Genomic DNA, 27,882 nt, shown 5'->3' on the forward strand with positions numbered 1-27,882 from the left:
TCATTTATTTGGATGACCCGCAAAGAGGAAAAAAACGCAAAAATATGGGACGCTTTTTCGGCATTTTTTTTCGACCTTTGGTTGTATCTTGCGTAATAAGTGGATTAAAAGATTGAAACTTGAAGAGCAAATTAGGATGGTGTTTTGTAAAATACGGGAAAAGTACTCGTCATATTCATATGAAATTTTACAACCAAAAAGAAGAAATGTTCATGTATTACCTTGTCAGCGACAAAACCTCCACGCCCGGTAGTTTTAGAAATATTCTACTCCAAAGAGTAAAATCTATTTTTAACGGTCTTCTGGTAATTGCACGAGTTTTGTCGCTTGAGATAATCTAAAATGACCTTTTTTCTAACTGTGTGCCAACTTTCAGTTATATTCATCGATAAACAGCGTCGTAATTAATTTTTAAAATAGCATATACGAAACGGCTTCGTCCCATATTTTGACGCGAATTCGGGCACTTCGTGAGCGAAAAAGAGGCCCAAAGATTTGTGCACGATAGTCATTGCTATGTAATGGTTTACGAATTACACCCAAAAAAAAACCCAACAAAGACATACACACTCACACACATGTACAAACACACACGTACATCATACAAATCATAGATAATAACAGATAACATTAATCATGCGTAACACACCCAAAAAAAAAATATATATATATATAAGAATATTCAAAATGAATTGAGTCACACAAGCCTGAAGGTATAATGAATGTTTATACTGGTTGGGATCAAGTAAGCCTAAAGGTAGAATGAATGTTTAACTGGTCGGGATCAAGTAATCCTAAAGGTAGAATGAATGTTTATACTGGTTGGGATCAAGTAAGCCTGAAGGTATAATGAATGTTTATACTAGTTGGGATCAAGTAAGCCTGAAGGTATAATGAATGTTTATACTGGTTGGGATCAAGTAATCCTAAAGATAGAATGAATGTTTAACTGGTTGGGATCAAGTAAGCCTGAAGGTATAATGAATGGTTATACTGTTGGGATCAAGTAATCCTAGTTCTATAATGTAATCCTAGTTCTATAATGAATGTTTATACTGGTTGGGATCAAGTAAGCCTAAAGGCATAATGAATGTTTATAATGGTTGGGATCAAGTAAGCCTAAAGTTAGAATGAATGTTTATACTAGTCGGGATCAAGTAAGCCTAAAGGTATAATGAATTTTTAACTGGTTGAGATCAAGTAATCCTAAAGGTATAATGAATGTTTATACTGGTTGGGATCAAGTAAGCCTAAAGGTATAATGAATGTTTATACTGATTGAGATCAAGTAAGCCTGAAAATAGAATGAATGTTTATACTGGTTGGGATCAAGTAAGTCTAAAGGTTAAATGAATGTTTACTCTTATAAAACCATTTGGAGATTGGATAAGACTCGCCACATATTTCTCTGCTTTCTTTTGGGATTTGAAGTGATGTAAATTATATGTTTTTCTTGTTTTGGTTATTAGCTGAAGAACGGTTTTGAGACCAAAACATTTCATGTTTAGTTTTTTTTTCTCTCTATCAAAACTGTTAGTATGTTCAATTTTGTTAATTTATTTTGTCCAAAACATTCAACAGACAGCAGTGAGGATATTCCAGTTCACCTTAGACATCTCAGCAAACCAGACAGGGATATAGCAGTCAGACTTGAACGCTTGAAGGAATCGAATAAGCCTAAAGGTATAGTAATGTAAAGGAATCGAATAAGCCTAAAGGTATAGTAATGTTTATACTGGATGGAATCAAATAATTATCATTCATCTGTATAGCTCTAAACTTTCACCGAGGTGTGCAGAAGCACTTTACATTGTAATGGTCTACGAATTACACCCAAAATAACCCAACAAAGACACACACACACACACACACACACAAACACACACACACACACACACACACACACACACACAAACATTCTCAAATCATACAGTCATAGATAACAACAGATAACAATAATCATGCATAACACTAAAAAATAGATATAAGAATTTTCAAAATGAATTGAGTCACACAAGCCTAAAGGTAGAATGAATGTTTACACTGGTTGGGATCAAGTAAGCCTGAAGGTAGAATAAATGTTTATACTGATTGAGGTCAAGTAAGCCTGAAAATAGAATAAATGTTTATACTGGTTGAGATCAAGTAATCCTAAAGGTAAAAGAATGATAACTCAGGTAAAACCATTTGGAGATTGAACAAGACTCGCCACATATTTCTGTGCTTTCTGTTTGGATTTGAAGTGATGTTAACATGTTTTTCTTGTTTTGGGTACTGGCTGAAGAAAGGTTTCGAGACCAAAACATTCCATGTTTAGTTTTTTTTTCTCTCTATCAAAACTGTTAGTATGTTCAATTTTGTTAATTTTATTTTGTCCAAAACATTCAACAGACAGCAGTGATGAGATTCCAGCTCACCTTAGACATCTCAGCAAACCAGACAGGGATATAGCAGTCAGACTTGAACGCTTGAAGGAATCGAATAAGCCTAAAGGTATAGTAATCTTTATACTGGATCAAATCAAATAATTATCATTCATCTGTATAGCTCTAAACTTCCACCAAGGTGTGCAGAGGTGATTTACATTGTAACACACATACACACACGCACACACACACACACACACACACACACATATATATATATATTTATATATATAACACATACACACTCACACACATACACATACACATCATACAAATCATAGATAATAACAGATAACAATAATCATGCGTAACACACTCAAAAAATATATATATAAGAGTATTCAAAATTAATTGAGTCACACAAACCTAAAGGTATAATGAATGTTTATACTTGTTGGGATCAAGTAAGCCTAAAGGTAATGAATGTTTATACTGATTGTGATCAAGTAATCCTAAAGGTAGAATGAATGTTTATACTGGTTGAGATCAAGTAATCCTAAAGGTAGAATGAATGTTTATACTGGTTGGGATCAAGTAATCCTAAAGGTAGATTGAATGTTTATACTAGTTGAGATCAAGTAATCCTAAAGGTAGAATGAATGTTTATACTGGTTGGGATCAAGTAATCCTAAAGGTAGAATGAATGTTTATACTGGTTAGGATCAAGTAATCCTAAAGGTAGAATGAATGTTTATACTGGTTGGTTTCAAATAATCCTAGAGGAAGAATGAATGATTACTCTTATAAAACCATTTGAAGATTGGACAAGACGCGCCACATATTTCTGTGCTGTCTGTTTGGATTTGAAGTGATGTAAAAATGTTTTTATCGTTTTGGTTATTGGCTGAAGAACGGTTTTGAGACCAAAACATTCCATGTTTATTATTTTTACTCATTATCAATGCTGTTATTATATTCAATTTTGTTCATTATATTTTAGAGTCCATCGCATTTAGCAGCTTTTTTCCATAGGTTTTAGCAATTAGTGTGTACGCTGAATGTTTAAACTTTGTACTTTTTATTTAAAGAGATTAAGCATATGTAATGTAAGCAATAATCTCATGGTTAAGAATTTTAATAGAGGCAAGCGTATTTCTTTCATATCAAAGACATACAGCGATTTCAAAATCTTGAAGACATCCTATTTTTGATGGGACTTATGGCTTTCCATACATCAGCTTCACATCAGCTGATATAGTTTTTGTTAACGAGGACAAGAAAAAGAATTAATGACTTACCTATTTTTTTGTAAATTGATTGTTCCAATTGATGGTTCCTCCGTGACCCCTTGTTGCTACGCCTGTCAAGCTTAAGATGGATGCCTTTTCTTTTACTATAACCATTTAGTATGAGTATCGGGTTATTCAATCAACATACAATGCTTACACTATTAAAAATTATGTCAATTATCGTGCATTCTATTAATATGTCTAGTTGAATACACATTTCAGTGGTTTTATTTTTGACAAGATATTTAAAGTTAAGTATATTTTGCCCCTGATATCAACCTATAATCGTAAACAAATGACCTGAAGCCACCTTGAGTACTTACCTTTCAACCGAAGCAAACAACCCACATATCCTGATCATCACTCACAAATTTAAGAGATGATTGGAAAAATGCATAGTGTCATCAGGTGTTGCGATGCAATTCATTCATCAATGTGTAACAACAGTGTGGTGAATACTCACTAACTGTGGAACTGACTTATGTTCCTCTGTTTTGCATATGGTTTGCCATGTGTTTTTGTTGACTAGAATACATAGTCAAATGGACAGAATGGCTAAATGGCAGGAAATATTCTGATCAGTTAGTGCTTAGGAACGATCTAGTCATCAATTCAGTGTGTAAAAGACATCTGATTGATAATTATAAATAATCTTTTGGTGCTCATGAATACAAATCAACGTTTTTAGTTTTGGGTCAAATTTATTGTCATTCAAAAATTTGGAGAAAGATACAAATTGTGGTGAATAGAAATACTAATACCATACCATTTTTTCCCCCAAATATCTAATAATCCTACATGGAGGGGTGGAATTTCATTTCTTTGTATTTATTAAACTCTTTATATTTTTATCGTGCAATTACACATACTGGCAAACTCGTTGTGTTATTGGGCACAATAAAAATAACTCGCTTAATAAATACAAAGAGATGAAAGAATCGGATATTAGTCATGTTTGTAAATCCCTTTGAAATTTTAACTAATACCCTCTTTTTTATTGTTCCAGCAAATGCTTCTTCTATAACAGGGCCATTTCCAAACGAGATATTCCAGCTGAAAGTAAAACCAGTTTCATCCACTAGTGTACTAGTCACGTGGGATTTGGTCGGTTACGTCACGAGGGAATGGTATTTCGACATTTTCGCAGAAGATTAGCGCATCTTTACCGCCAAAATTGACGCCAAAACCAAGAAACACATGCTTATGGATCTGAAACCAGGAACCAGTTATTATGTTCAACTTAAAAGTCTGACAGTGGACGGTCACATGATCAGGGCCAATCCACTGAGTTTCACAACCTTACCCGATTCTCCCAGACTGGGTCCAATCAGAACAACGACTGACATTCTAATACATTCGACAACTCTCTCAAGTGCCAAAGCCATTGTTATGTTCACTGGGTCTACACAAAAAATTACAAATGGCAGCAATCAATACCAGCTGATAGAATCGGAACCGGACACGGGTGAAGAATTTCACAATGGAATGTTGAAATATATTTTGATTGGCTTTGGAAGTTTTGTGGGTGCTGTCCTTTGGTCTTCTTGGTGATCGCCGTATTCCATCGGATACAAAAGCACTCTGACCGCTTCATACTGCAGTGAGTAATTGTCATGATCCCACTTTATCTACACGGGTGCTTCAGATATTTTCCTCAATAATAATTCTTAAGGTCAAAAAGTTCAGAAACAATTTTTGTGGGAAAGATTTTAAATAAGATAGATTTTGATATGAAATAAAATTTCCTTTATGCATCCCATTGTAGAAATGTGTCTTTAGTGTCTATTCCAAGGAAAGACTCAAATAACCCAGGCGTTGACCCGTACTTTTTAATTATTAAAAAAAATACTTTTCAGACGGAACATGAAGAGAACAAGTTTGAAAAAACTTTCGACGAACCAGGAGCAGGGCAATGACCAAGAGATGGAAAGAGTGACGGAAGGAAATAAGAAAGAATAAAAAGAAACCACAACACAGGCTGACACGAGCAGACCACGCCCACCAGCTTTCCTCGCCGTGTCGCCAGGAAACGCCAGGGGCGACGTCTGCAGTGGGGTCAGCTGGGGGTCAGAGTTCGATGTTCTCGAGTAAGACTTGTTACTTATATTGATTCCAGCATGTAGTAATCAATTAGGGGGGGGGGGGGGGGGGGGGGGGGGAGTGGCCGAGTGGTTGGGGGATTAGGAAGGTCCTAGGTTCGAAACCCATTTCAGACACTTCCTTTTTATTCCTTGGGCAAGATTATGAACCCCCAATTTGTTCACTTTGGACAACATGGGTGATTCCTGTTGACATCAGACGCCCCGTTTGATGGATTATCTATAACTATATTCCTTCATGGAATGCCCAGGCGTCAGTATGTTATGATACTGCGGTGGAAAGGCAGACATTTATTTTTAATAGTAATTAATTAGTTTAAAAATCAAATTATCTACTCCCTAGTCATGTCCGCATGGAGTCTATGTGGTCTTGTGGTCTGACACTCGCTTTCAGATCGGAAGGTCCTGGGTTCAAGCCTCGCTCTGCACATAGTTGAGTCCTTGGAAAAGGCTCTTTATTCGCATTCTCTCATCGTACTCATCGTACATAAGAGTTAAAACAGAAAAATACTTTCTATCAAGGCATACCAAGCATTGTGAAATGTCTTTACTGTTGACATTCTTCAATTTCTTCACTGGACGCAGAAGTGATCTATAGAGCATCAAATCTATAATCACTGACGGATAGCGATATTATACAACCCCCCCCCTTCCCCCCCCCCCACCCCTCCACCAAGGGTTAACTTGAATTGTAGGAACTGTGGACTCAGGGCTGTATGACCTGTTGGGTGAACAAACAAATCCTCGCGGAGCCACTAAAATGCACTCTCAAAATGTTTACAATTATTATTTACATAGATCGTTATGAATTTCCTTGATATTATCACCATCGTCTTTATCATTATTTGCTTCTGTATAAATGTTCTTGTTTTGTTTTGTTTTTTTTATTCCAGACAAGGAGACAATATTTACGGCAATCAGGTTTGCCCTCCAACCCATTCCCTGCATTGATCTCAGACAAATCCCCCACCATCCGTGTCACGAATGGCCAGCACCCACACCAGATCAACACCAGGATGCGATATACGGCAATATGAGCATCACAACTCCATCCTCACCAACACCCACCCCACAACGGATTAATCACAGTTCGTCGTTGAGAAGCGTACCCCGGTCTCCTCCACCATTGCAGAGAGAGAGAGAGAGAGAGAGAGAGAGAGAGAGAGAGAGAGAGAGAGAGAGAGAGAGAGAGAGAGAGAGAGAGAGAGAGAGAGAGAGAGAGAGAGAGAGAGAGAGAGAGAGAGAGAGCGGGAGCTCTATTTATATATTTTTTATTTAAAAATTCATACTGTTTAGGTGACCAGGAGTTTTCAATTGCGAAAGTACTGACTGAATAATAAATTATTTTTAACAACAGTGGTCGTTTGTTTGGAATGGCAGATGGTTTCCATTTATTAAGAATTTAGGGAGCAGGCACTGATGAAAGATAAAGATCTGAATAAGTGTGTATGAAAGATGTCAGTGTCAGGCAAATCTTTGTCAACTTTGTCACCTTTATACACACCTTTTCAGCTCTTTATCTTTCAATTTATTGTTTGATATGATTATTGATATATAGCATTTCCACGGATTTACCACACTCAAGGCATTTCACAATGACGCATTTAATCCTCCAGCAGACCATAGGGAGCCATTTTCCCATTTCCACCCCTCCTTTTAGATTTAATTTCAGCCTTCGATATTGTAGACCACACGATTCCCTTTGGCTGAATAAAGGATACATTTGGCAATCACTGCTATGGCATACCAGAGCATACTCAATGTCTCAATCATTTCTGTGTTACATGTTTGTGTTGAAAATATTAGCTGTTAAGTTTAAATGCTGGCGAACAAACTTCGGTGCGTTTGTGTGTGTTAAACCCATGACCTCAAGAAGTCGAGGACAGTGGCTCAAGATGGACATAGAGTTTGAAACGACTTTTTTTGGGGTCCAGATCTCCCCGGCCAGACGGAGTTGTCGTACCAGTAAGGTCGCAGGTTCATTTCCCCCGTCGCCATTGTGAAGTTTTTATTCTCTGTAATCTTCTGGCACTTTCCTTCTCACTTCATTTCGTGTTATGGCAGTCAAGTGGTTGTCTAATCATTTGAAGATCCTTACTCAATAAAATGCTCATAAATGGAGGATCTTCAATCCAGACACTCTTAATTTCAGCGTGCCACAGGGATCAGTTTTGTGTCCGTTCCTGTGTAATGTCTACACCACTCATCTCACCAGCATCATTCAGTCTTACAACATGTTGCCATTTATATGCTGATGTTACTGATACTCATCTAATATTCCCCAACTTATTCCTACATCTTGGCTTCAACGAAGACTGATCAAAAACAGTTTTAGAGATTTTTCTTTCAAAGTATTATGACCTGAGTGAGCGACATTGAATGTGACCTGTACGAAGTGATTTTAAATAATCTGGCGCAATGTGACCTTTTTTGCAGGTCTGATTACCCAAATTATTATGGGCTCATTGTTGTATTAGAAATCTTATACTTAATAGGATGATAAGACTTAAGTGATATATATATTATATATATATTTTTAAATTTAAAAGGAAAGGGCATAATATTAACAGAAGACCTCACGATTTGTGCCACTGTCATTTGTTGGTCTTTATTGTAAATAACCTTGGGTTTTATTCGTATTTTGATGGGTTTATGACTATGCAACATCAAATATACAACAAAACTGTCTATAGTTGAATTCTATATTAAGAATCATGACATAATACTGTTTGGAGGTGATGGGTAACACTTATCCGAACCAGCGACAAGATGAGCTCTAGCCCTTCGGTCTTGTGCCATGACGTAAAAGTTAGACGTCTTTTATCGTTGTTCCCTGAGGTGACTATACAGTGTAATACTGATGCTTGGATTGGGTGGGAGGAATGTGCATCTCAGGTCTTCAAGAGGTTGACACTCAAGCAAGTGGTGTGTTACTGTTTCATTGGGGTGTTGAAATAAAGGACAGGAAGGGGACGTGTCTTCTGTTATTTTATGTAGATGGCTGTTTTTAATTCAGAAAAGTGAGTGGAGCAGGAACTTATGTTGATAAGAAATGAAGTGAGTAGGAAAGTGCCAGAAAACAACAGAGAATAAAAACTTCGCGGCGGCGATGGGGGCTCGAACCCGCGGGCACTTTCCTACTCACTTCTCTTGTTCTTAGATGGCTGTTGAGCGGTATGTGTTGTGTTCTTTGTTGAAAGATGATGTTTTGCTGTTGTCTTCCCAATATTACGACTCACCGATGAAGGAATATGCATCACTAGACATGATGACAATTAATTATGCATTTCGTTTTTCTTTCGTCTGCGTTAAATTTGTTAGTGATGCTTAGAATCTGTGGGATGATAACTTCTACTAATTGGAAAGGACTTAAAGTGGCTATTAGTATTAGTCATAACTTCATGGTTATCGGTTGATGTACGGGTCAAAATAGGATCTTCAAATTTTCTAATTTATAATAACGAAAAAGAAAGAAAGAAAACCTCAACGCATTTTTTCTCCATTTTAACAAACTGTAAACTTTTTTTCTTCTATCTCTTGACATACAAAAAAAATACATAAAACAAAATAATAGGTTTATAGCTTAATGAATAAACAATATAAATAGATTTCTGAATAAATTTAAAAAAAAGAGAGAAATAAATAAATGAAATAAAACAATATGTTATAGCTAAATGAATAAATTCATAAATTTATAAATAAATAAAAAAATAATTAAATAAATAAATAAATAAATTCCGTTATTACGGCCCTTGAACATTATATTTTTATCGGCTTACTCATTCTTTATGTGTAACCCCGTAGTTAGTAAGGGGACGTTACTGTGACAAATAAAACCATGTAAACAAGTAAACACCAGTACCTTGGAAGGATTTCTACGTTTGATAAAAATGCCTGGCCAATGTTACAGTTGTGGCACGGAATTTGGTGTGTTTAAAAAAGAGGTAAATGATAAAATAATATGAGTTGGGAATCATCGCAATTCAAGATCTGAACCTCAATTCTACATAATAGCCCTAGTAGTCTAGGTCTAGTCAAAGTCAAGTTAGAGTTCTTCCACTTCCACTTCCTATCTACTCTTCCACATCTCTCATAATCATACTCATTCGTCCTAAAGTGTTTCAGTCATCGTGTTTGTTGGGAAAGGAAAAATCCGAAACGTCCACATTATCTATAATCTTCGTTTTGAAGCTTCCATTTCATTTCCTATTGTGTTTCTTCCAGCTTCATCAGGTTCAAGTTCAAGCAGCAACATTTTCAAATTTTCATACTTCCCTTACTCATCATCATAATCGTACCTAACTCATAAATCTCTCTCAACCGAAACTGTACCTATTCGAAGGTCTGATAACCCAAATTATTATATGGACTCATTTATTTACTGGAAATACTTGCGCCTAAACTAACTCTCAACCCAATGTCCACTGTTGTGAAAACTGTTCACTATTATTTTATCCATCTTTTACTTTTATTGGGAGGCCTTCCATAAGCTCCCAGTGCCAAGGAAAACAACCCAAATATTCCTTTAAATAACCCGATAGTACCTTAACTAACCCTTTTAGGAAAAACAAACACCCTAGCATCTTTACTAAGACTTATAACTAACTCAAACTCTAATATATAAAAAAATCCTCCAACCTCGAGATAACCCTAATTTAATAATTTAAATAATTTAATAATTTAAACCCTAATTTTAATAGAAAAAAAAATCCCCTAGGACTGCTTTTCACTACTTTTCAATACTTCAATGACAAAATGGCGATAGAGAACCAAAACAATAATCATGTTAGGAAATTTTAAACTTTCACTAATCAAATCTCTCAAGGTTTGTTCTAGAGTTGTTTTTGTTAACGCAGTGGCTATTTTTACAGTCCCGTAAAGATGGTTCTCGGGGCTATTTTTACAGTCCCGTAAAGATGGTTCTCTGGGCTATATTTACAGTCCCGTAAAGACGGTTCTCATGGCTATTTTTACGGCGTTGATGCGATTCTGTTCAATTATCCGCATAGTTATAGATTATCATCTTTTTGCAGTATTCACAAAACATATATCATTTCTCCCGATATTTAGATGTACAGATCTAGAGGCGGTGAATGAAAGCAAAATTAATTTCATTTAACATATTTAGATCTAAAGCTAAAACTAAAATTAACAAACAATTAATGTAAAGTCAATTCTCTTAGCGATTTTTACGGTACTGTCATTTTTATTACATATAATTATTTTTTTTTTTTTTTGCATAAGTTATGTTTGCAGTACAGAACAGCCCGTTTTCTATCATCAGTGGGCAGGTTAGGTTTTATGTCTTGATTTTTTTTCTGTATATAGATCTATTATCAAACACTGAAAGTATATTTAGTTCCTGCTTGAGTCGACACCCCTCAAGATATAATACATTACAGGTTGGCTTTTGTTTATACTTTACCAGTATAACCAGTCAGGAAGGACTAACGGTTTATACAATATTAAAAGACGTAGACGTCTAACATTCAGGGTGCAGTCTTCTCACGTGAGAGTGGGTTTGAATCCAATTTCAGAAAAAAGGCCGTTCACAAACCAGACACATTTTGACCATAATTTTAGAACCCCCCCCCCCCCCCCCACCTCCCAACCATATTGTGGACAAATGACTACCCCCCCCCCCCCCCCCCCATGTGGAAGTCCATGGTAAAGATGCACATTGCGAAACACCTCATGCTTAAATATTGTTCTTTTGAATAATATTTTTAAAAAAAAGAAAGTAAATAATGATGATGATTCTCTACCATGGGCGGTCATGATCCAAAAGAATAGAGGTGCCCAAGACTGATCCTCATTGGGCGCCGAGGTGGAGAGGGCATTTTACTTTGGTCCCACCATCGCGTTGCTCCTACTCCTTTACTGATTGACCCAGTGTTTGTTCCGACCAGACAAGAGTGGTCGCTGTATTGCTGCTCCCTTCCCAGTTAGGAGGTTGTTTTATTGTTCTCCGCCAAAGCGGTGTTCACCTTGTGGTCAGACCCCTCTGCCTAGGCTTTGAGGTACCACTAGGGAAAGAGATAGATAGAGAAAAAGAGAAAGGAAAAGAAGAGAGAGAGAGAGAGAGAGAGAGAGAGAGAGAGAGAGAGAGAGAGAGAGAGAGAGAGAGAAAGAGAGAGAGAGAGAGAGAGAGAGAGAGAGAGAGAGAAAGAGATAGAAAAAGAAAGAGACTGGGAAAGAATGAAAGAAAGAGAGAGAGAGAGAAAATGAGAGATAGGGAAAGAAAGAAAGGGATAGAGAAAGAATGAAAGAAAGAGTGAGAGAGAGAGAAACAAAGAAAGAGTGTAGAGAGACCGGAGAGAGAGAGAGAGAGAGAGAGAGAAGAGAGAGAGAGAGAGAGAGAGGGGAGAGAATAGAGAAAGAGAAAGAAAGAGATTGGGAAAGGAAGAAAGAGGGAGAGAGATAGAAAAAAAGAGAAAGTAAAAAGAAAGAGAGAAAGAGAAAGAAAGAAAGACAGAGAAAGAATGAAAGAAAGAGGGAGAGAGAGAGAGAGAGAGAGAGAGAGAGAGAGAGAGAGAGAGAGAGAGAGAGAGAGAGAGAGAGAGAGAGATGAGAGAGAGAGAGTAGAGAGAAGGCGTGCTAACTAGCCGCACCTGAACTAAGTGAGTGAGAGTTTTGAGCTAATGGCGTCTACTCAGCCAATCGTTTACTATTTATAAATCTATTACCGCAACGCCGTAAAAATAGCCACAAACGTCTCTACGGGACTGTAAAAATAGCCCCGAGAACCATCTTTACGGGACTGTAAAAATAGCCCCGAGAACCATCTTTACGGGACTGTAAAAATAGCCACTGCGTTTTGCTATTGATACTATATACATTGACAAATTGAATAAATAAACCCCTGACAAAAGATCCACAGTGAAAATAATTATTGAAAGAGATGCTACCCCGAGGAGCTTACGGTATTTCTCTCTTTTTATTAGTTGTGTGTGTTGAAGTCGAAAGGGTGAGTGTCCAGTGACTGATGAGAGTGTATAGTTGGTGAGTGAGAGATAGAGAGAGAGAAAGAGAGAATAATGGTTAGTGATACAGAATGAAGAAAACAAATGTTTAGAAGGCTTGAGGAAGCAAAATGGTTTATTTTAGATTTGTTTTTCATTGTTCATTGTAATAATTCCCAGTCTTCATCATTCAGTCAGTATGAAGTCCCCCATGCCTTATAATACTATTTCTTGTAAGCTTACGTTACCGAGGTCCCTTCTCTTTCCAGACGGTGGATATCATAGATATTTATTTTTCACGATTCATCGGAGCTTCAGGACATTTTTTTTCAATCTCATTTTCGTAATTTTTTAAATGTGTCTTAACTCACTCTATCCTAGAGATTTTTGCTACTTTTCAAAATTGGAAAAAATGTATTAAGAATGAGCATGTGCATAGATAGTTTTATTCATCTACCATTAACATGCAAAAACTAAAAACATTAGCTTTGATTCTACGCCTATAATTTGTCTCATAAAATGTAATAGATAGGCATGGGGTAAAAGTAACCCAAGTAAACTACTGATATAGTCGGTGTTTGGGTTGAGTGAGTTAAATCTTACACCTGTCATTTTCCTTCCTGTTTTTTTTTTTTTCTAAAGTGTCATGTCTTTTGACTTGACAAATATTTTTTTTTTCTTTTCATCATTGTTGAGAAAGTTTTTCTTCTAATATCTATACCTAGTCGTCTAGTAATTCTAAAATCTCGACTGCAATGCCTAGATATCACTGACCTCAATAAAACAGACACTCCTCAGCTGTCACGATAGCAAACTCCACAGACCATCAGCGAAGTTCTGGAAATACCAGTTTCTGATTAGAGGAGCTCAATAATGTGCAAATGTCTTAAGAATTATTACTTTAAGCCATTGATCTAATTATCTAAAATCCAAACAGTTTCTTCCAAATTATTACTAAAAAAAGATAATTCTTGATATGTTTTACTTTCCAGCATGGATGCAAAAACTGTGGTTATGCATTTTGCAGCAAATGCCTTCATTCCAAAACCATCCCAGTTCCAAGGAAAGATAATTCTAAACATCATGTCTGTGTCCAGTGTTATAAAATTTTGACAGGGTAAGTTATCTGCCTTTTGAATTGGACTTGAAATTAACCAGTCGTTTTTAGACCAATCAATACGCGGGATTTGTGACACACCCGCAAGCTCGTTTGGACAAATATAGCTGATTGTTTACAAACAATAGAATTTAAGAAGTTGGCATCACTCTGCTCTTAGTTATTATTGTTCAATCACTAGTTGCAGATTACACATAGTTTTCTGTGATAATGCGATTGATCAGGCATGTAGAACCATTGGGTATTATACTTAAACGTGAAGTATTATTTAGCATATTAAGTACATACTGCAATATAAAAAAGTTCACTTTATAAAAGAAAACTTTGCTCCATTTTCTAGGTTGGTGAAGAAAGAGGAAATAGAGACACAGTATGAATTACCTCAAGCGTACATTAAGTAAGAAAAATTGTGGCTTTTGTAAGTTTGTGTGTGTAAATATAATGTGTGTTGAATGTAAATGACTTTAAAAAATAATGAATGTAAATGTAAGGGCTGTTGCTAGGCAGGTGTGACGTCACAGTTTTTGTCCCGATTCTCATAGACATTCATAATTGCCAATGCTTTTATTTATTGTTATGTTAAAATAAGGAAATAGATAATAAAATAAATATTATTTAATTTAAAAGATTATCATTGATTAATTATTTGTAAAATTTCATTTGCCATTATCTTTATAATGTTTCATTATTTGCAAAAGAGTATTTTTTATTTTATTTTTCTTTCTAAAATCAAACTGAGTTAAATCTTTGAAAAAAATAAAAGATGAAATGAATTTCGATTCCAGACGTATGGAAGCTTTGAAGGAAAGAGAAAATCGTGCTGCTCGTCCAACACATTCAACAGACGGCAAAATGGAGATTCCCGCTCACCTTAGACATCTCAGCAAACCAGACAGGGATATAGCAGTCAGACTTGAACGCTTGAAGGAATCCAATAAGCCTAAAGGTATAGTAATGTAAAGGAATCCAATAAGCCTAAAGGTATAGTAATGTTTATACTGGATGGAATCAAATAATTATCATTCATCTGTATAGCTCTAAACTTCCACCGAGGTGTGCAGAGGTGATTTACAATGTAATGGGCTACGAATTACAAACAAACAAAGACACACATACACACACACATATACAACACACACACACACACACACAAGCATACACACACACATATCATGTTGTTTGTTTGTTTGTTTTTAGGTGTTTAACGGCGCTTTCGACACACACACATCATACAAATCATAGATAATAACTGAAGACAATAATCGTGCATAACACACACACACAAAAAAAAAGATATAAGAATATTCAAAATGAATTGAGCCTAAAGGTATAATGAATGTTTATGCTGGTTGGGATCAAGTAAGCCTAAAGGTATAATGAATGTTTATGCTGGTTGGGATCAAGTAAGCCTAAAGGTATAATGAATGTTTATGCTGGTTGGGATCAAGTAAGCCTAAAGGTATAATGAATGTTTATGCTGGTTGGGATCAAGTAAGTCTAAACACATTATTATTCATTCCCCAAGGGTAAATTTGTCTTTAGGGTCCATTCCAAGGGAAGACTGGAATAACCCAGGCGTCAGAAGTAGAATTAAACCCAAAAACTAGAGGTGTCTACATGCGTGAATAAGATGGAGAGAAAGATAAAGTGAGTAAATGGGACTCATGCATAAGGGAACAACACAAAGCAAACGATGTTTCGGTCTTCGGCCTTCTTAAAAAAAACTCATATATATATTATATGTATTAAGAAGAATTAAGTGGTGTTACTAGGTTTTTAAAGTGCTGTCCTTGTCATCATCTAGTTTATTTCTGTACAACTTAGTCCATGAATACATTTTTACACAAGCCCTCCTTCCCATCACATACTTACTTACTTACTTATCCGAACCAGCGACCACCTGAGCTCTAGCCCTTCGGTCTTGTGCCATGACGTAGAAGTTAGATGTCTTTTGTAGTTGTTCCAGGTGACTATAAAGAGTGTTACTGATACTTGGATTTGGTGGGAGGAATGTGCATCTCAGGTCTTCAAGAGGTTAACATTCAAGCAAGTGGTGTGTTACTGTTTCATTGGGGTGTAAACATAGAGGGCAGGAAGGGGATGTGTCTTTTGTAATTTTGCTTAGAGCAGTATGTGTTGTGTTCTTAGTTGAAAGATGATGCTTTGCTGGTGTCTTCTGAGCTTATTTAGGCAATTAGTCTTTACATCCCATCACATATATTGACACATCTTTATCAATTCATAAAATTCTTAAAGTTCAACATTTAAATTTTTTGTTTCCTTGTCTTTTTTAATAAAGAAAATGTGACAAATGCCGATATCAGTGCCAGACTTGCAAATCTTCAAGGACAACCTCATCGCCCTGAACCAAAGCCAGTGAGTCTTTATCTGACACTTAGTATAGACATGTGAAAAATGTTTCCTTCAGCGATGGTTTTTTTTTGTTTGTTTGTTTTAAATTTGAGGACTCCCCACATGGGCAGTTTCATTCCCCTGACACCCGCCAAAAACCTCAGAAAAGTCTCATTTTACCCCAGAGCCATCACAGATTGGAACAATTTACCGCGGGACGTTACATCTGCACCCACTTAGATTTAAGATTTATTTACAGAGCTTTTAGATCACTGCTGAATTTTCACCGTAATGTTATTGTTCATGTCAAAATCTTCATGAGTGAAGGTGGACATTAAAGGAAGATTCAGATGTGTTTCGTTCCATCATTTTCTCCAATTATTTCCATCAATATTTCATCAAGTCTTTATTAAAGCCTTTGCTCAAGTCTCTTTCCAGTTTTCTTTCCTTTTTTAAAAAATGTCTTTTACCAGCTGGTCTCCATTTTCAGGCTCCTTGAAAACTTTTTGTTTTTTCATTCTTGTCAAATGTGCACGCCATTTTAGCTTTCCGTCCTTGATAATATCCGACATCTTTCTCCTGCCAGAGTGTCTCATCATTTCTTATCTTTTCTAAATACATCACATTACTAACAATCACCATAAGGCACTTCCTCTATAACGCATTGGAAGAGCACAGGGGGAAATTCCACATGTCACATAATCAAATTATATGAGTTATGTCCCTTAGCATATTTTCATTTGTCAAAGTTTGATATGAAAATATGAATTTACTGAAGAAGGGCACCAATATCATCATGATAAAAAGAGGAGGAAAAAAGAAAAAACCTATGAACACAACAGATTTAGTCACCTTCAAGCAAAGGTTATCAAACGACTTCATCCTAAACACCAACAATGGCTGCCACATTCAACAATTTTCTTCGCCCTCGAATACAAATACTCAGAATTCAGTCGACTTCTAATAACAGAAACCAATACAGAGAAAAAGGCTTACAAAAAATTAAAAATTGTGTTTTCCCAAAACGAAGTCAGTGACATGTGACTTTTTGATTTCCCCCGTGGTCTTCAGTTATTTACGGATTATTTATAACTCACTTTTAGAACAACTTTGATATTCTGATGTAATGCTAGGGATAATATTTGGATAAGCTTTTGATATAGAGCATTATCCACTAAACGTGTTCAAAGTGCTTTATAAAAGGTACCTGACCAACAGCAACATGTAGAATGAGACATGATGCTTGTTAAGCAATGATACAATTTTTTCCGACAGAGACCATGCTGTTAATGGGCCAGGCACTCATTTTATACCTGATTGTGGTGAGAGAATGTGAGTAAAGAGCCTTTTCCAAAGACCCAACTATACAATAAGCGAGGCTCGAACCCAGGACTTTTCTATCCAAAAGTGAGTGTCATACCACAAGACCACATAGCCACATATGCTATAATGCTAGGGAAAACACTTGAAATAAACCCCTCAAAACAAATTTCTGGAATATGACATATTTGACACCAGTCGGAGTGATATAAAGCTGCTAGAAGCTGTGGACTGTAAAAAGTAATAAACAAAAAAAGGGAATATAACAGCTTAAAAAAAGAACAAAATACCAAACACGGAACGTTTCGGGCTCAAAAACCTTCCTCAGCCAACAACAAAAAAAGCAATAAAGACATAAACTATTTATATCTGTATTGTTTTTGTTGTTGTTGGCTGAAGAAGGGTTTTGAACCTGAAACATTCCGTGTTTATCAATTTGTTATTTTTTTGGACTAATTTGACACAGGGTTACCACCACCAGCCTCCTGACCGACGACGACTTCAAGGGCAGCAGGTGGATGACTTACTGGATGAAATTGCAGCAGAGGTAGAAATCGACTCCCAGACCGATCCCGTCAATGTCATCCAGAACCGACTGGACAATTTACGTTGTAGCACAGGTAAAAACATTTGCAATCAGTGCTTAAACGTTTATGATGTCAGTAATAGTAATACTATTAAAAACTCCTCTAGAGCCAAATCATGCAGGTTAAAGAGCCTGAGTGGGGGCCCATTAGCTCAGTTGATAGATCACTCACTTCATACACAAAGGGCTTGACTGGGGGTCCTGGTAGCTCAGTTGATAGAGAACTCAATTCACAAACAAAGGGACTAAGATTGATCCTGGGGGAAGTCAAGAATGTTTTTCTGACCCCTTCCCCCCCCCCCCCCCTCTCCCTCCGTCCACCCAGCAGTGATTGAGTAACTGGATCTTTTGGATCTGGTGATAAGTACTTTGTAATAATAGTGTCCTATCCAGAGGGTAGCAAGCAATTGCTATTGTCCAATTCACATTGTAGGAATCGAGACAAAACTCTGTCTCTCTGGACCTAATGGCTTTGAAGGACCACGAACAGAACCCAAGCATATCCCAGTTTCTGTAGCTTGACACAGACAGTAATGTTGTCTGCTATCTTGATAAGATAATAATAAATAAATAAATAAAATGAATTCCCTCTATCCATCCCTAAGGGGAAATTTTTCCTTATGATCTATACCAAGGGAAGACTGGAATAACCCAGGCATCAGCCGCAGTGCTGGGCTGCAAAGTGAGCTAAGGCTAGGTGACTTGCTCAAGGCCACACAGCGCGGAGGGTAGTCGAACTTTTGAACCTTTCGGGTATAAGCAAAGACCTTATCGCTGAGCCACATTATCCCATAATATTCTGGTCTATCACAATGTTTAAAAACGACATCTAAATAAATCCAGATGTCTGCTGTGTTGATAAAAAAACAAACTTGAGCTTTTATATAGCACAATATCCACTAAATGCGCTCAAAGTGCTTTACAAGGGGTTCCCTAGCAAGCAGAAACATTTGACATGTAGGACCAGACATGACGCATGTTAGACGATATTACATTTTTATTTCGAACAGAGACAATGTTGTTAACAGCCAGGTACTCATTTTTCACCTGAGTTTGGTGAGATAATGTGAGTAAAGAGCCTTTTCCAAGGATTCAACTATGCACCACCCTGATCAGGACTCGAACTCTGGATCTCCCAATCCGAAGGAGATTGCCATTGCACAAGACCACATAGCCACATAATAATATAATATGATATCTGATGATAGATAATCAGAGTGATATAATGGAACTATTGCTGTTTGAAGCTCAAAGAAATAAATTAAAATAGTCACATGGAATGGAAACTTCAAATTAATCAACGAAGACAGATCGCTTGGATGTTTCGGGTTTCCCCTTTGTCAACAAAACAAAAATGAATGAAATGTTAAAGACGAATGAGAGACGAGAGCTGAATCAAATGACACATCATCCGTCTTTGTAAATTAAATCAAAGCTTCCAGTCAGTTTGACTATTTGGTAGTTATAGTTTCATGGCGAGAGCTTAGAGATAACTTCTGGTTTCACTTGTTTAAACACATCAATAATATTACCAGTAAAAAGTATAGATGGAGCAACAATGAGCCCATTTACTGTTGTGAATATTTGGCAATGCACCTTATACATGATCTTTTTGGATTTTTGTTAGGACATGCATTAGATATTCTTTTTTAAAAAATATAAATACACACACACACACACACACACACACACACACTCACTTTATTTTTTATACAATTTATGTTTGTGCAGATGACCAAAATAAAGGAAGTGGAAAAGCCCCAGATGAAAACAATTTGAATAAAGTCACAAGCCCGTCATCCCAAGGAAAGGATGAAATGTACAGTAAAAACATCGGGAAGATTGGCCAAGGTGAAGTATTGAATGTGTGAATATTGGCCAAGGTGAAGTATTGAATGTGTGAATATTGGCCAAGGTGAAGTATTGAATGTGTGGATATTGGCCAAGGTGAAGTATTGAATGTGTGCATATTGGCCAAGGTGAAGTATTGAATGTGTGAATATTGGCCAAGGTGAAGTATTGAATGTGTGCATATTGGCCAAGGTGAAGTATTGAATGTGTGAATATTGGCCAAGGTGAAGTATTGAATGTGTGGATATTGGCCAAGGTGAAGTATTGAATGTGTGGATATTGGCCAAGGTGAAATATTGAATGTGTGGATATTGGCCAAGGTGAAGTATTGAATGTGTGGATATTGGCCAAGGTGAAGTATTGAATGTGTGGATATTGGCCAAGGTGAAATATTGAATGTGTGGATATTGGCCAAGGTGAAGTATTGAATGTGTGAATATTGGCCAAGGTGAAGTATTGAATGTGTGAATATTGGCCAAGGTGAAGTATTGAATGTGTGGATATTGGCCAAGGTGAAATATTGAATGTGTGAATATTGGCCAAGGTGAAATATTGAATGTGTGAATATTGGCCAAGGTGAAGTATTGAATGTGTCAATATTGGCCAAGGTGAAGTATTGAATTTGTGAATATTGGCCAATGTGAAGTATTGAATGTGTGAATATTGGCCAAAGTGAAGTATTGAATGTGTGAATATTGGCCAAGGTGAAATATTGAATGTGTGGATATTGGCCAAGGTGAAGTATTGAATGTGTCAATATTGGCCAAAGTGAAGTATTGAATGTGTCAATATTGGCCAAGGTGAAATATTGAATGTTTGGATATTGGCCAAGGTGAAGTATTGAATGTGTGAATATTGGCCAAAGTGAAGTATTGAATGTGTCAATATTGGCCAAGGTGAAATATTGAATGTTTGGATATTGGCCAAGGTGAGTATTGAATGTGTGAATATTGGCCAAGGTGAAGTAGTGAATGTGTGGATATTGGCCAAGGTGAAATATTGAATGTGTGAATATTGGCCAAAGTGAAGTATTGAATGTGTCAATATTGGCCAAGGTGAAATATTGAATGTGTGGATATTGGCCAAGGTGAAATATTGAATGTGTGGATATTGGCCAAGATGAAGTATTGAATGTGTGGATATTGGCCAAGGTGAAATATTGAATGTGTGAATATTGGCCAAGGTGAAATATTGGGATAGGAAGGTCCTGGGTTAGAGCCTCGTTCTGCGCATAGTTGAGTCCTTGGAAAAAGGCTCTTTACTCACATTCTCTCACATCCTACTCAGGTGTAAAATGAATACCTGGCCTTAACAGCGTTGCCTCTTTCTGAAAAAATTGTAATATCGCCTAACAGGCGTCATGTCTTGTCCTACATGTTAAGTGTTGCTGTTGGCCAAGGACCCCTTGTAAAGCTCTTTGAGCATGTTTAGTGGATATTGCGCTATATAAAAGTTCATTTTTTTGATTTTATATGTGAAATTTGAATAAGATATGTCAGTGACTGTTGTGGTGATCGTGTAGTCAAATGAATGAATTTGCGTGAAGCCAGAAAACGATTATAAAGCGCCTCTGAGACACTATTTGCGAATGCTGGTGCTGTATCAAATAATAATGATATTAATAATAATAATAATAATAATAATAATAATAATAATAATAATAATAATAATAATAATAATAATAATAATATTATAATAGTAAAAGTAGTCCTCCAGAGCCTAGGCACATGGAGCCGGAGTTTATCCCAGTTTCTGTAGCATGAAACATGAACAATAGCAATTGCTTGCTACCTTTTGGATAGGACACTAGTCTATCGCAAAGTACTTTTTGCCAAATCTAACAGAACCAGCTACACATTCACTACTGGGTAGAAAGGGGGATCAGAAAAAAAATCTCACCGACTGCACCCGGGATCGATCTCAGCCCCTTTGCGTGTGAAGCGAGTGCTCTACCTACTGAGCTATCGGGACCCCCAATAATTAATAATATACTAGTCTGAAAATTGTAATTATGCATGGAAAGGCTGCAGGTCTCATCTTATGTATTAATTGTACACTTTTCCATTCTCAGGAGATTTTTACAATTTGTGTTTACCCTGGATGTACACTGTATAAATGCAACTTTTTTTTCTTCTATATATTGATATAACGATATTCGACCTGAACAGCAAGAGGCTCAAACTCAGATATTGACATGGAAGAAATCCAGAGACTGATGGAGAAGACAGTAGCAGAAACACAATTGGACGCAGAGAAAGCACTCAGTGGTATGCAGAAGGACAAGGAGTTGATGGAAAGACTGAAGGAGGTTCAGAAAAGGAAGCAGGAGAAAGAGAGCTCTGAGACAGCATTGGCGGGAGGTAATTGATTATTATATGTCAGATGAGGTGTGTAAGGTGTGTCGAATGAGGTGTGTTGATGGAACGGGAATGTTGTGTGTCAGATGTGTTGATGGAATGGAAATGTTGTGTGTGAGATGTGTTGATGGAACGGGAATGTTGTGTGTCAGATGTGTTGATGGAACGGGAATGTTGTGTGTCAGATTTGTTAATGAAACGGGAATGTTGTGTGTAAGGTGTGTTGAATGAGGTGTGTTGATGGAACGGGAATGTTGTGTGTCAGATGTGTTGATGGAACGGGAATGTTGTGTGTCAGATGTGTTGATGGAACGGGAATGTTGTGTGTCAGATGTGTTGATGGAATGGGAATGTTGTGTGTCAGATATGTTGATGGAACGGGAATGTTGTGTGTAAGGTGTGTTGAATGAGGTGTGTTGATGGAACGGGAATGTTGTGCGTCAGATGTGTTGATGGAACGGGAATGTTGTGTGTCAGATGTGTTGAATGAGGTGTGTTGATGGAACGGGAATGTTGTGTGTCAGATATGTTGATGGAACGGGAATGTTGTGTATAAGGTGTGTCGAATGGTGTGTGTTGATGGAACGGGAATGTTGTGTATAAGGTGTGTCGAATGATGTGTGTTGATGGAACGGGAATGTGTATAAGGTGTGTCGAATGATGTGTGTTGATGGAACGGGAATGTTGTGTATAATTTGTGTCGAATGAGGTGTGTTGATGGAACGGGAATGTTGTGTATAAGGTGTGTCGAATGAGGTGTGTTGATGGAACGGGAATGTTGTGTGTAAGGTGTGTCGAATGATGTGTGTTGATGGAACGGGAATGTGTATAAGGTGTGTTGAATGATGTGTGTTGATGGAACGGGAATGTTGTGTATAAGGTGTGTCGAATGATGTGTGTTGATGGAATGGGAATGTTGTGTATAAGGTGTGTCGAATGAGGTGTGTTGATGGAACAGAAATGTTGTGTGTAAGGTGTGTCGAATGAGGTGTGTTGATGGAATGGGAATGTTGTGTGTAAGGTGTGTTGAATGAGGTGTGTTGATGGATACTAGAGAACACATTAAGTAACAGTTGTAACGGGAATTTTGTTCACTAATCATTTTTTTTTTCCTTAGATTATTCAGTCATTCTGCAATTTCTTATCAGTTTAAAGGTAGTTTGAGCATAGGGGCTTTCGGTTTATTGACACTTGATTTACAGAAATAAAGAGAAAATAAAAAATGACATTTTGATTTTTCTTCGGTTTAGACATTTTTGGTTTAAGTGGTTTTTACTGTATTTTATCAGCTTTTATTCCTTTGTCTAACCGGCTATTCATCAGGAGCCGTCTGTGATAAAGTGAAACTAGAAAACAGCTCAGATGACAATGATTCCGAGGAAGATGATCACAAGGCGGCAAGGAGGATAATTCAAAGGTATTTGGAAGAAGCATCGATTGATGACAAGGTAGACAACTCTGGTGGTGACGAGAGGAAAACGCGGGGGAAAGCAAAACTATCTGGCAATGAAAACCCAGGGAGTCCACCTTACATTGAGGTATCTATGACATTTATCACCATAGCCCAAGTCTATTCTTTTAACTGTTGCATTTTTCACTTCCTTTATTTTTTTTCTTCTCTCCTTGCGTTAGTTTTTCATTGGTAGCTCTGACATGTGCGGCTATGTGGTCTTGTGGTATGACACTCGCTTTCTGATAGGAAGGTCCTGGGTTCGAGCCTCGCTCAAGTTCTTTACTCACATTCTCTCAACGTACTCAAGTGTAAAATGAGTACCTGGCCGTTAACAGGCGTCATGTCCCGTCCTAAATGTAAAGTGTTGCTGTTGGCAAGGGACTCCTTGTAAAGCACTTTGAGCATGTTTAGTGGATTTTGCACTTTATAAAAGCTCAATTAAAAGCTTTACATGGTCAATGTAACTAAAATGTGCGGCTATCCAGTCTTGTGGGATGACTATCGCCTTTGGATCGGAAGATCCAGGGTTTGACTCCCCCTCTGAGCTGTGCAAAGTTGAGTCCTAGTCCTTGGAAAAGGTTCTTTACCCACATTATCTCACCGTACTCAGGTGTAAAATAAATATCTGGCCATTAACAGTCCTAAAGTCCTGTTAAGTGTTGCTATTGGCTCGGGACACCTACCTGGTAAAGTGCTTTGAGCACATTTAGTGAATATTGCGCTATCTAAATGCTCCAGTTTTGGGGGAATTTTTGTTCTTTAAGACGTGGAAAATCTGTCGGTAAGACGGGAACCACTTCTTGCAACGGTTAAAAGTAGGAATCTGTCATGATTTGGACACTCGGTCAGGCAGACAAAAGAAAATCTGGGCAGGACAGCATAAAAGAGTGGGCAGGATCGACGTTCCGTCAGTTGATGGAGAAGGCCAATGACGGATATGATTGGCGCCAGATTGGATAGACTGCATCCCGCTAATTCGCCCCCCCCCCCCCCCCTCTCTCCCTCCCTCCCAATGATCATTCGATTATGAGAATGAGTGGTGAAGTCTAATGTTTGAAAAATGACAAAGTGGAAAAGCAAACTGGCACAGAAAAATAAATGATAAATTTACATCACTCGATAAATTCTTTCATTTCATCCCAGCCATATTTTATTACTCTGCTATAATGCCATCACTGTGTCTATAAATATTGAAAACAACAAAAAGATAAATTGTTGCATAACAAAATGTATCTTGTTAACACCTTTAGTATTTTTAAAATGTTTTCTTTCCTATTTTACCATTTATTCAAGCCACTCTTAAAGAAAGGACTCACTAAAAAGACTGATGACAATGATGATGATGATGATGATTACGATGACAACGATGAACTTCCGTACTGTTGTATTTGTACAGAGGATGCCGTCGTGCGATGTCGAGACTGTGATATGGATTTGTATTGCCAGCGATGTTTCAGGTTGTTATACACTCTTTCTCTCTCTCAAACACACACACTCACATCAAACACATACACACACACACACATTGACACAAATACATACACACAACAAACACACACAACACATTTACACAAATACATACACACACACACTCACATCAAACACATACACACACATATACGAGGGCTCTTTCAGAAATAACCGAAAAATGCCCATTGCTCAGCAACCAGTGGAGATTTTTTAATTCTGTAAACGACATGATATTCCTTATTTCCTTACGGATATTCCCAGAAATTATGAAGTGCATCATTTTGCACAATGAATTTCTAGACGATTTTAAAGATGGCGGCCCACCTTGAAACTTGGTCAAAGGAGGAAATCAGAACTGTCATACGTTTTTTGAACGCCAAAAGTCTGAATCCTACCGAAATTCATAAAGAACTTCAGAGTGTATATGGTGAGCATGTTATAAGCCGTACACAAGTCTATCACTGGTGTAATTTGTTTGAAGCCGGCCATTCCGACTTGACAGACAGGGAAGGGAGAGGGCGTTTGATAACTGCGACGTCAGAAGACAATGTGAAGCGAGTTGATGAGCTTATTCGTCAAGACAGAAGGTTGAAACTTCATGAAATCGCAAGCAGTCTTGAAATTTCGGAAACTTCTGCCATAGAATTGTATTTGATGAACTTGGCTACAGAAAAGTCAGCGCAAGATGAGTTCCTAAGCAATTGACAGACAATCATAAAGAACAAAGATTGGACATCTGCAGGGAACTTTTGAGAAGAAGCAAGAGCTCACCCAGGGTTCACGGGCATACTGCCAACGCCGGCAGAGACTTTCTAGGGTACGATGTGACTTTTCTTGACAGCATAGTCACCGGTGAGGAGACTTGGTTGCACCATTGCACCCCAGAAACAAAGCAATATTCGATGACATGGAAACATCCATCCTCACCTGTCGCGAAGAACTTCAAAGTCATGCGGTCAGCAAAGAAAATAATGGGAACTGTTTTCTGGGACAGTCGTGGTGTTATTCTGCTCGAAACCTTACAACCTGGAGAAACAATCAATGCTGCAAGGTACTGCCAAACTCTTGACAAGCTGATGGAGGCCATTCGCAGAAAGCGCCCAGGGCAGTTGACCAATGGGGTCATTTTGCAACACGACAACGCTACACCCCACACAGCACGAGTGACGCAAGGTTGGCTAGAGAAATATGGATGGGAGATTTTGCCACACCCACCACACAGTCCAGACCTCGCACCATCTGATTATCACCTCTTTGGGCCACTGAAACGTGAGCTGGCAGGAAAGCGCTTTGATGTCGATGAAGAGCTTGTTGACCATGTGCGGAAATGGCTACAAAACCTTGACGGAAATTTCTTCCGAGAGGGTATCTATTCCATGGTGCGGCGTTGGCAGAAGTGTTGACACACTTGGCTGTTACGTAGAGAAATGAAGGACGAGTCAAGGTATGAACACGTTCAAGAATTTTGTTGATAGCATAAAAAACGCGGATTTTACAGGCATTTTTCGGTTAATTATGAAACTTTGCATTATAAAACATAGCCAAGGAACTGATCCAAATAAATTCTACAGCCACCACCTCACACAGATGGGGATCCAAGTCACTCAATTCCCTCAGAGTGACTTTTTGGTGCAAAATATATGGAGAGTCTGATTGTTTATTATTTCTTATTATATAGTACACAAAGATGTTGATGTGACCAATATTTAAACGACTTAGGTGATTATCAACGTATTTCATATCTCGTTGTTCTTTCTCCATTGTAGTTTTTATCCTGTGATTAAATGCAATTTTCAAAAGACACTATGTATATTTATTTATCTATTTAATTTCCTCCATTTTCAGAGAGTGCCATCAAGAGATGGAGATAAGCGATCACAGAACGACGCCCTACAAACCACCAAAGGGTTATCATTAGAATTTATAAATCCATTCACACGTTTCAACTCAACATCTCTTCAGATACTTTTATTTCAAGGAATGTTTGACGATTTTATGGTCTGGTCTGGTCTGATTATTTCTGGGATGTCCTGATATCTCAGTGGGTAGAGCATTCACTTTACATGCAAAGAGACCAAGATTGATCCTGGTGAAGTCCAGCTTTTTTTCTGACCTCTCTATCCACCCAGTATTGGGTAGCTGGGTCTGTTAGATCTGGTCAAAAGTATTTTGCGATAACCTAGCACTCTATCCAAAGGGTAACAAGCAATTGCAATTATTGTCCATTTCACGCTATAGAAACCAGGATAAACTCCGGCTCCATGGGCCTCAAGGCTCTGAAGGACCACATTTGTTAATCATTACCGTCATATGTATTCAATTGTTTGTGCCACATGTCTGTGTGCATATTAGAGCATATATGTGAGGGGGGGGGTGTCTGTCTGTGAGTTTGTTGCAGGCATGAAGCAACATAGATTATAGATGGAGGCTAGTAAATATTTAAATTTTCTGTTCAGTTATGTATTGTAATCGGTTGACAATATGTGATATTATAAGGCTATTAAATATACAGGTTTATATGGTTTCTTTTTGTTTGTAGATAAGACGGGACTATTTATGCCATCAGCTGTATGAGGCTAGGATTGATTTTAATTAAAAGCAGAAAGAACTTACAAAATCTTTTGAGCGTCCATTTTTTTTTTTATCACACACTAATGAAA

At 37.5% G+C, this 27,882-nt stretch overlaps 1 protein-coding gene and 1 long non-coding RNA gene across 2 annotated transcripts; both read left to right on the forward strand.

Moving 5' to 3' along the window:
• The first annotated feature begins 2,389 nt into the window (after positions 1-2,389).
• Positions 2,390-7,464, forward strand: LOC144963765 (uncharacterized). The gene is made up of 4 exons (XR_013643703.1): positions 2,390-2,493; positions 4,662-5,255; positions 5,512-5,742; positions 6,648-7,464. It is a non-coding gene; the product is annotated as an uncharacterized LOC144963765 (long non-coding RNA).
• Positions 7,465-9,542: 2,078 nt separating this feature from the next.
• LOC144971736 (abscission/NoCut checkpoint regulator-like) lies at positions 9,543-27,839 on the forward strand. Its single transcript, XM_078912812.1, has 11 exons — positions 9,543-9,698; positions 13,709-13,833; positions 14,174-14,230; positions 14,619-14,779; positions 16,133-16,209; positions 17,972-18,125; positions 19,823-19,942; positions 22,111-22,302; positions 23,623-23,837; positions 25,046-25,209; positions 27,068-27,839. The coding sequence occupies exons 1-11, from the start codon at positions 9,645-9,647 to the stop codon at positions 27,138-27,140; spliced, it is 1,392 nt and encodes a 463-aa protein (XP_078768938.1). The 5' UTR covers positions 9,543-9,644; the 3' UTR covers positions 27,141-27,839.
• The last annotated feature ends 43 nt before the right edge of the window (positions 27,840-27,882 follow it).

The sequence above is a fragment of the Berghia stephanieae genome, chromosome 1, assembly GCF_034508935.2.
Source record: "Berghia stephanieae isolate SIO BIC M18660-M18661 chromosome 1, UCSD_Bste_1.3, whole genome shotgun sequence".
NCBI classification, from domain to species: Eukaryota; Metazoa; Mollusca; class Gastropoda; order Nudibranchia; family Aeolidiidae; genus Berghia; species Berghia stephanieae.

Bases quoted from the DNA above. Each gene is read 5' to 3' on its own strand.
- LOC144971736 (XM_078912812.1), top strand. From the start codon at position 9,645: ATGCCTGGCCAATGTTACAGTTGTGGCACGGAATTTGGTGTGTTTAAA. The intron at 14,780-16,132 runs GTATAGTAATGT...TTTTTAATAAAG, and splicing joins GGAATCCAATAAGCCTAAAG to AAAATGTGACAAATGCCGAT. The intron at 19,943-22,110 runs GTGAAGTATTGA...CGACCTGAACAG, and splicing joins CATCGGGAAGATTGGCCAAG to CAAGAGGCTCAAACTCAGAT.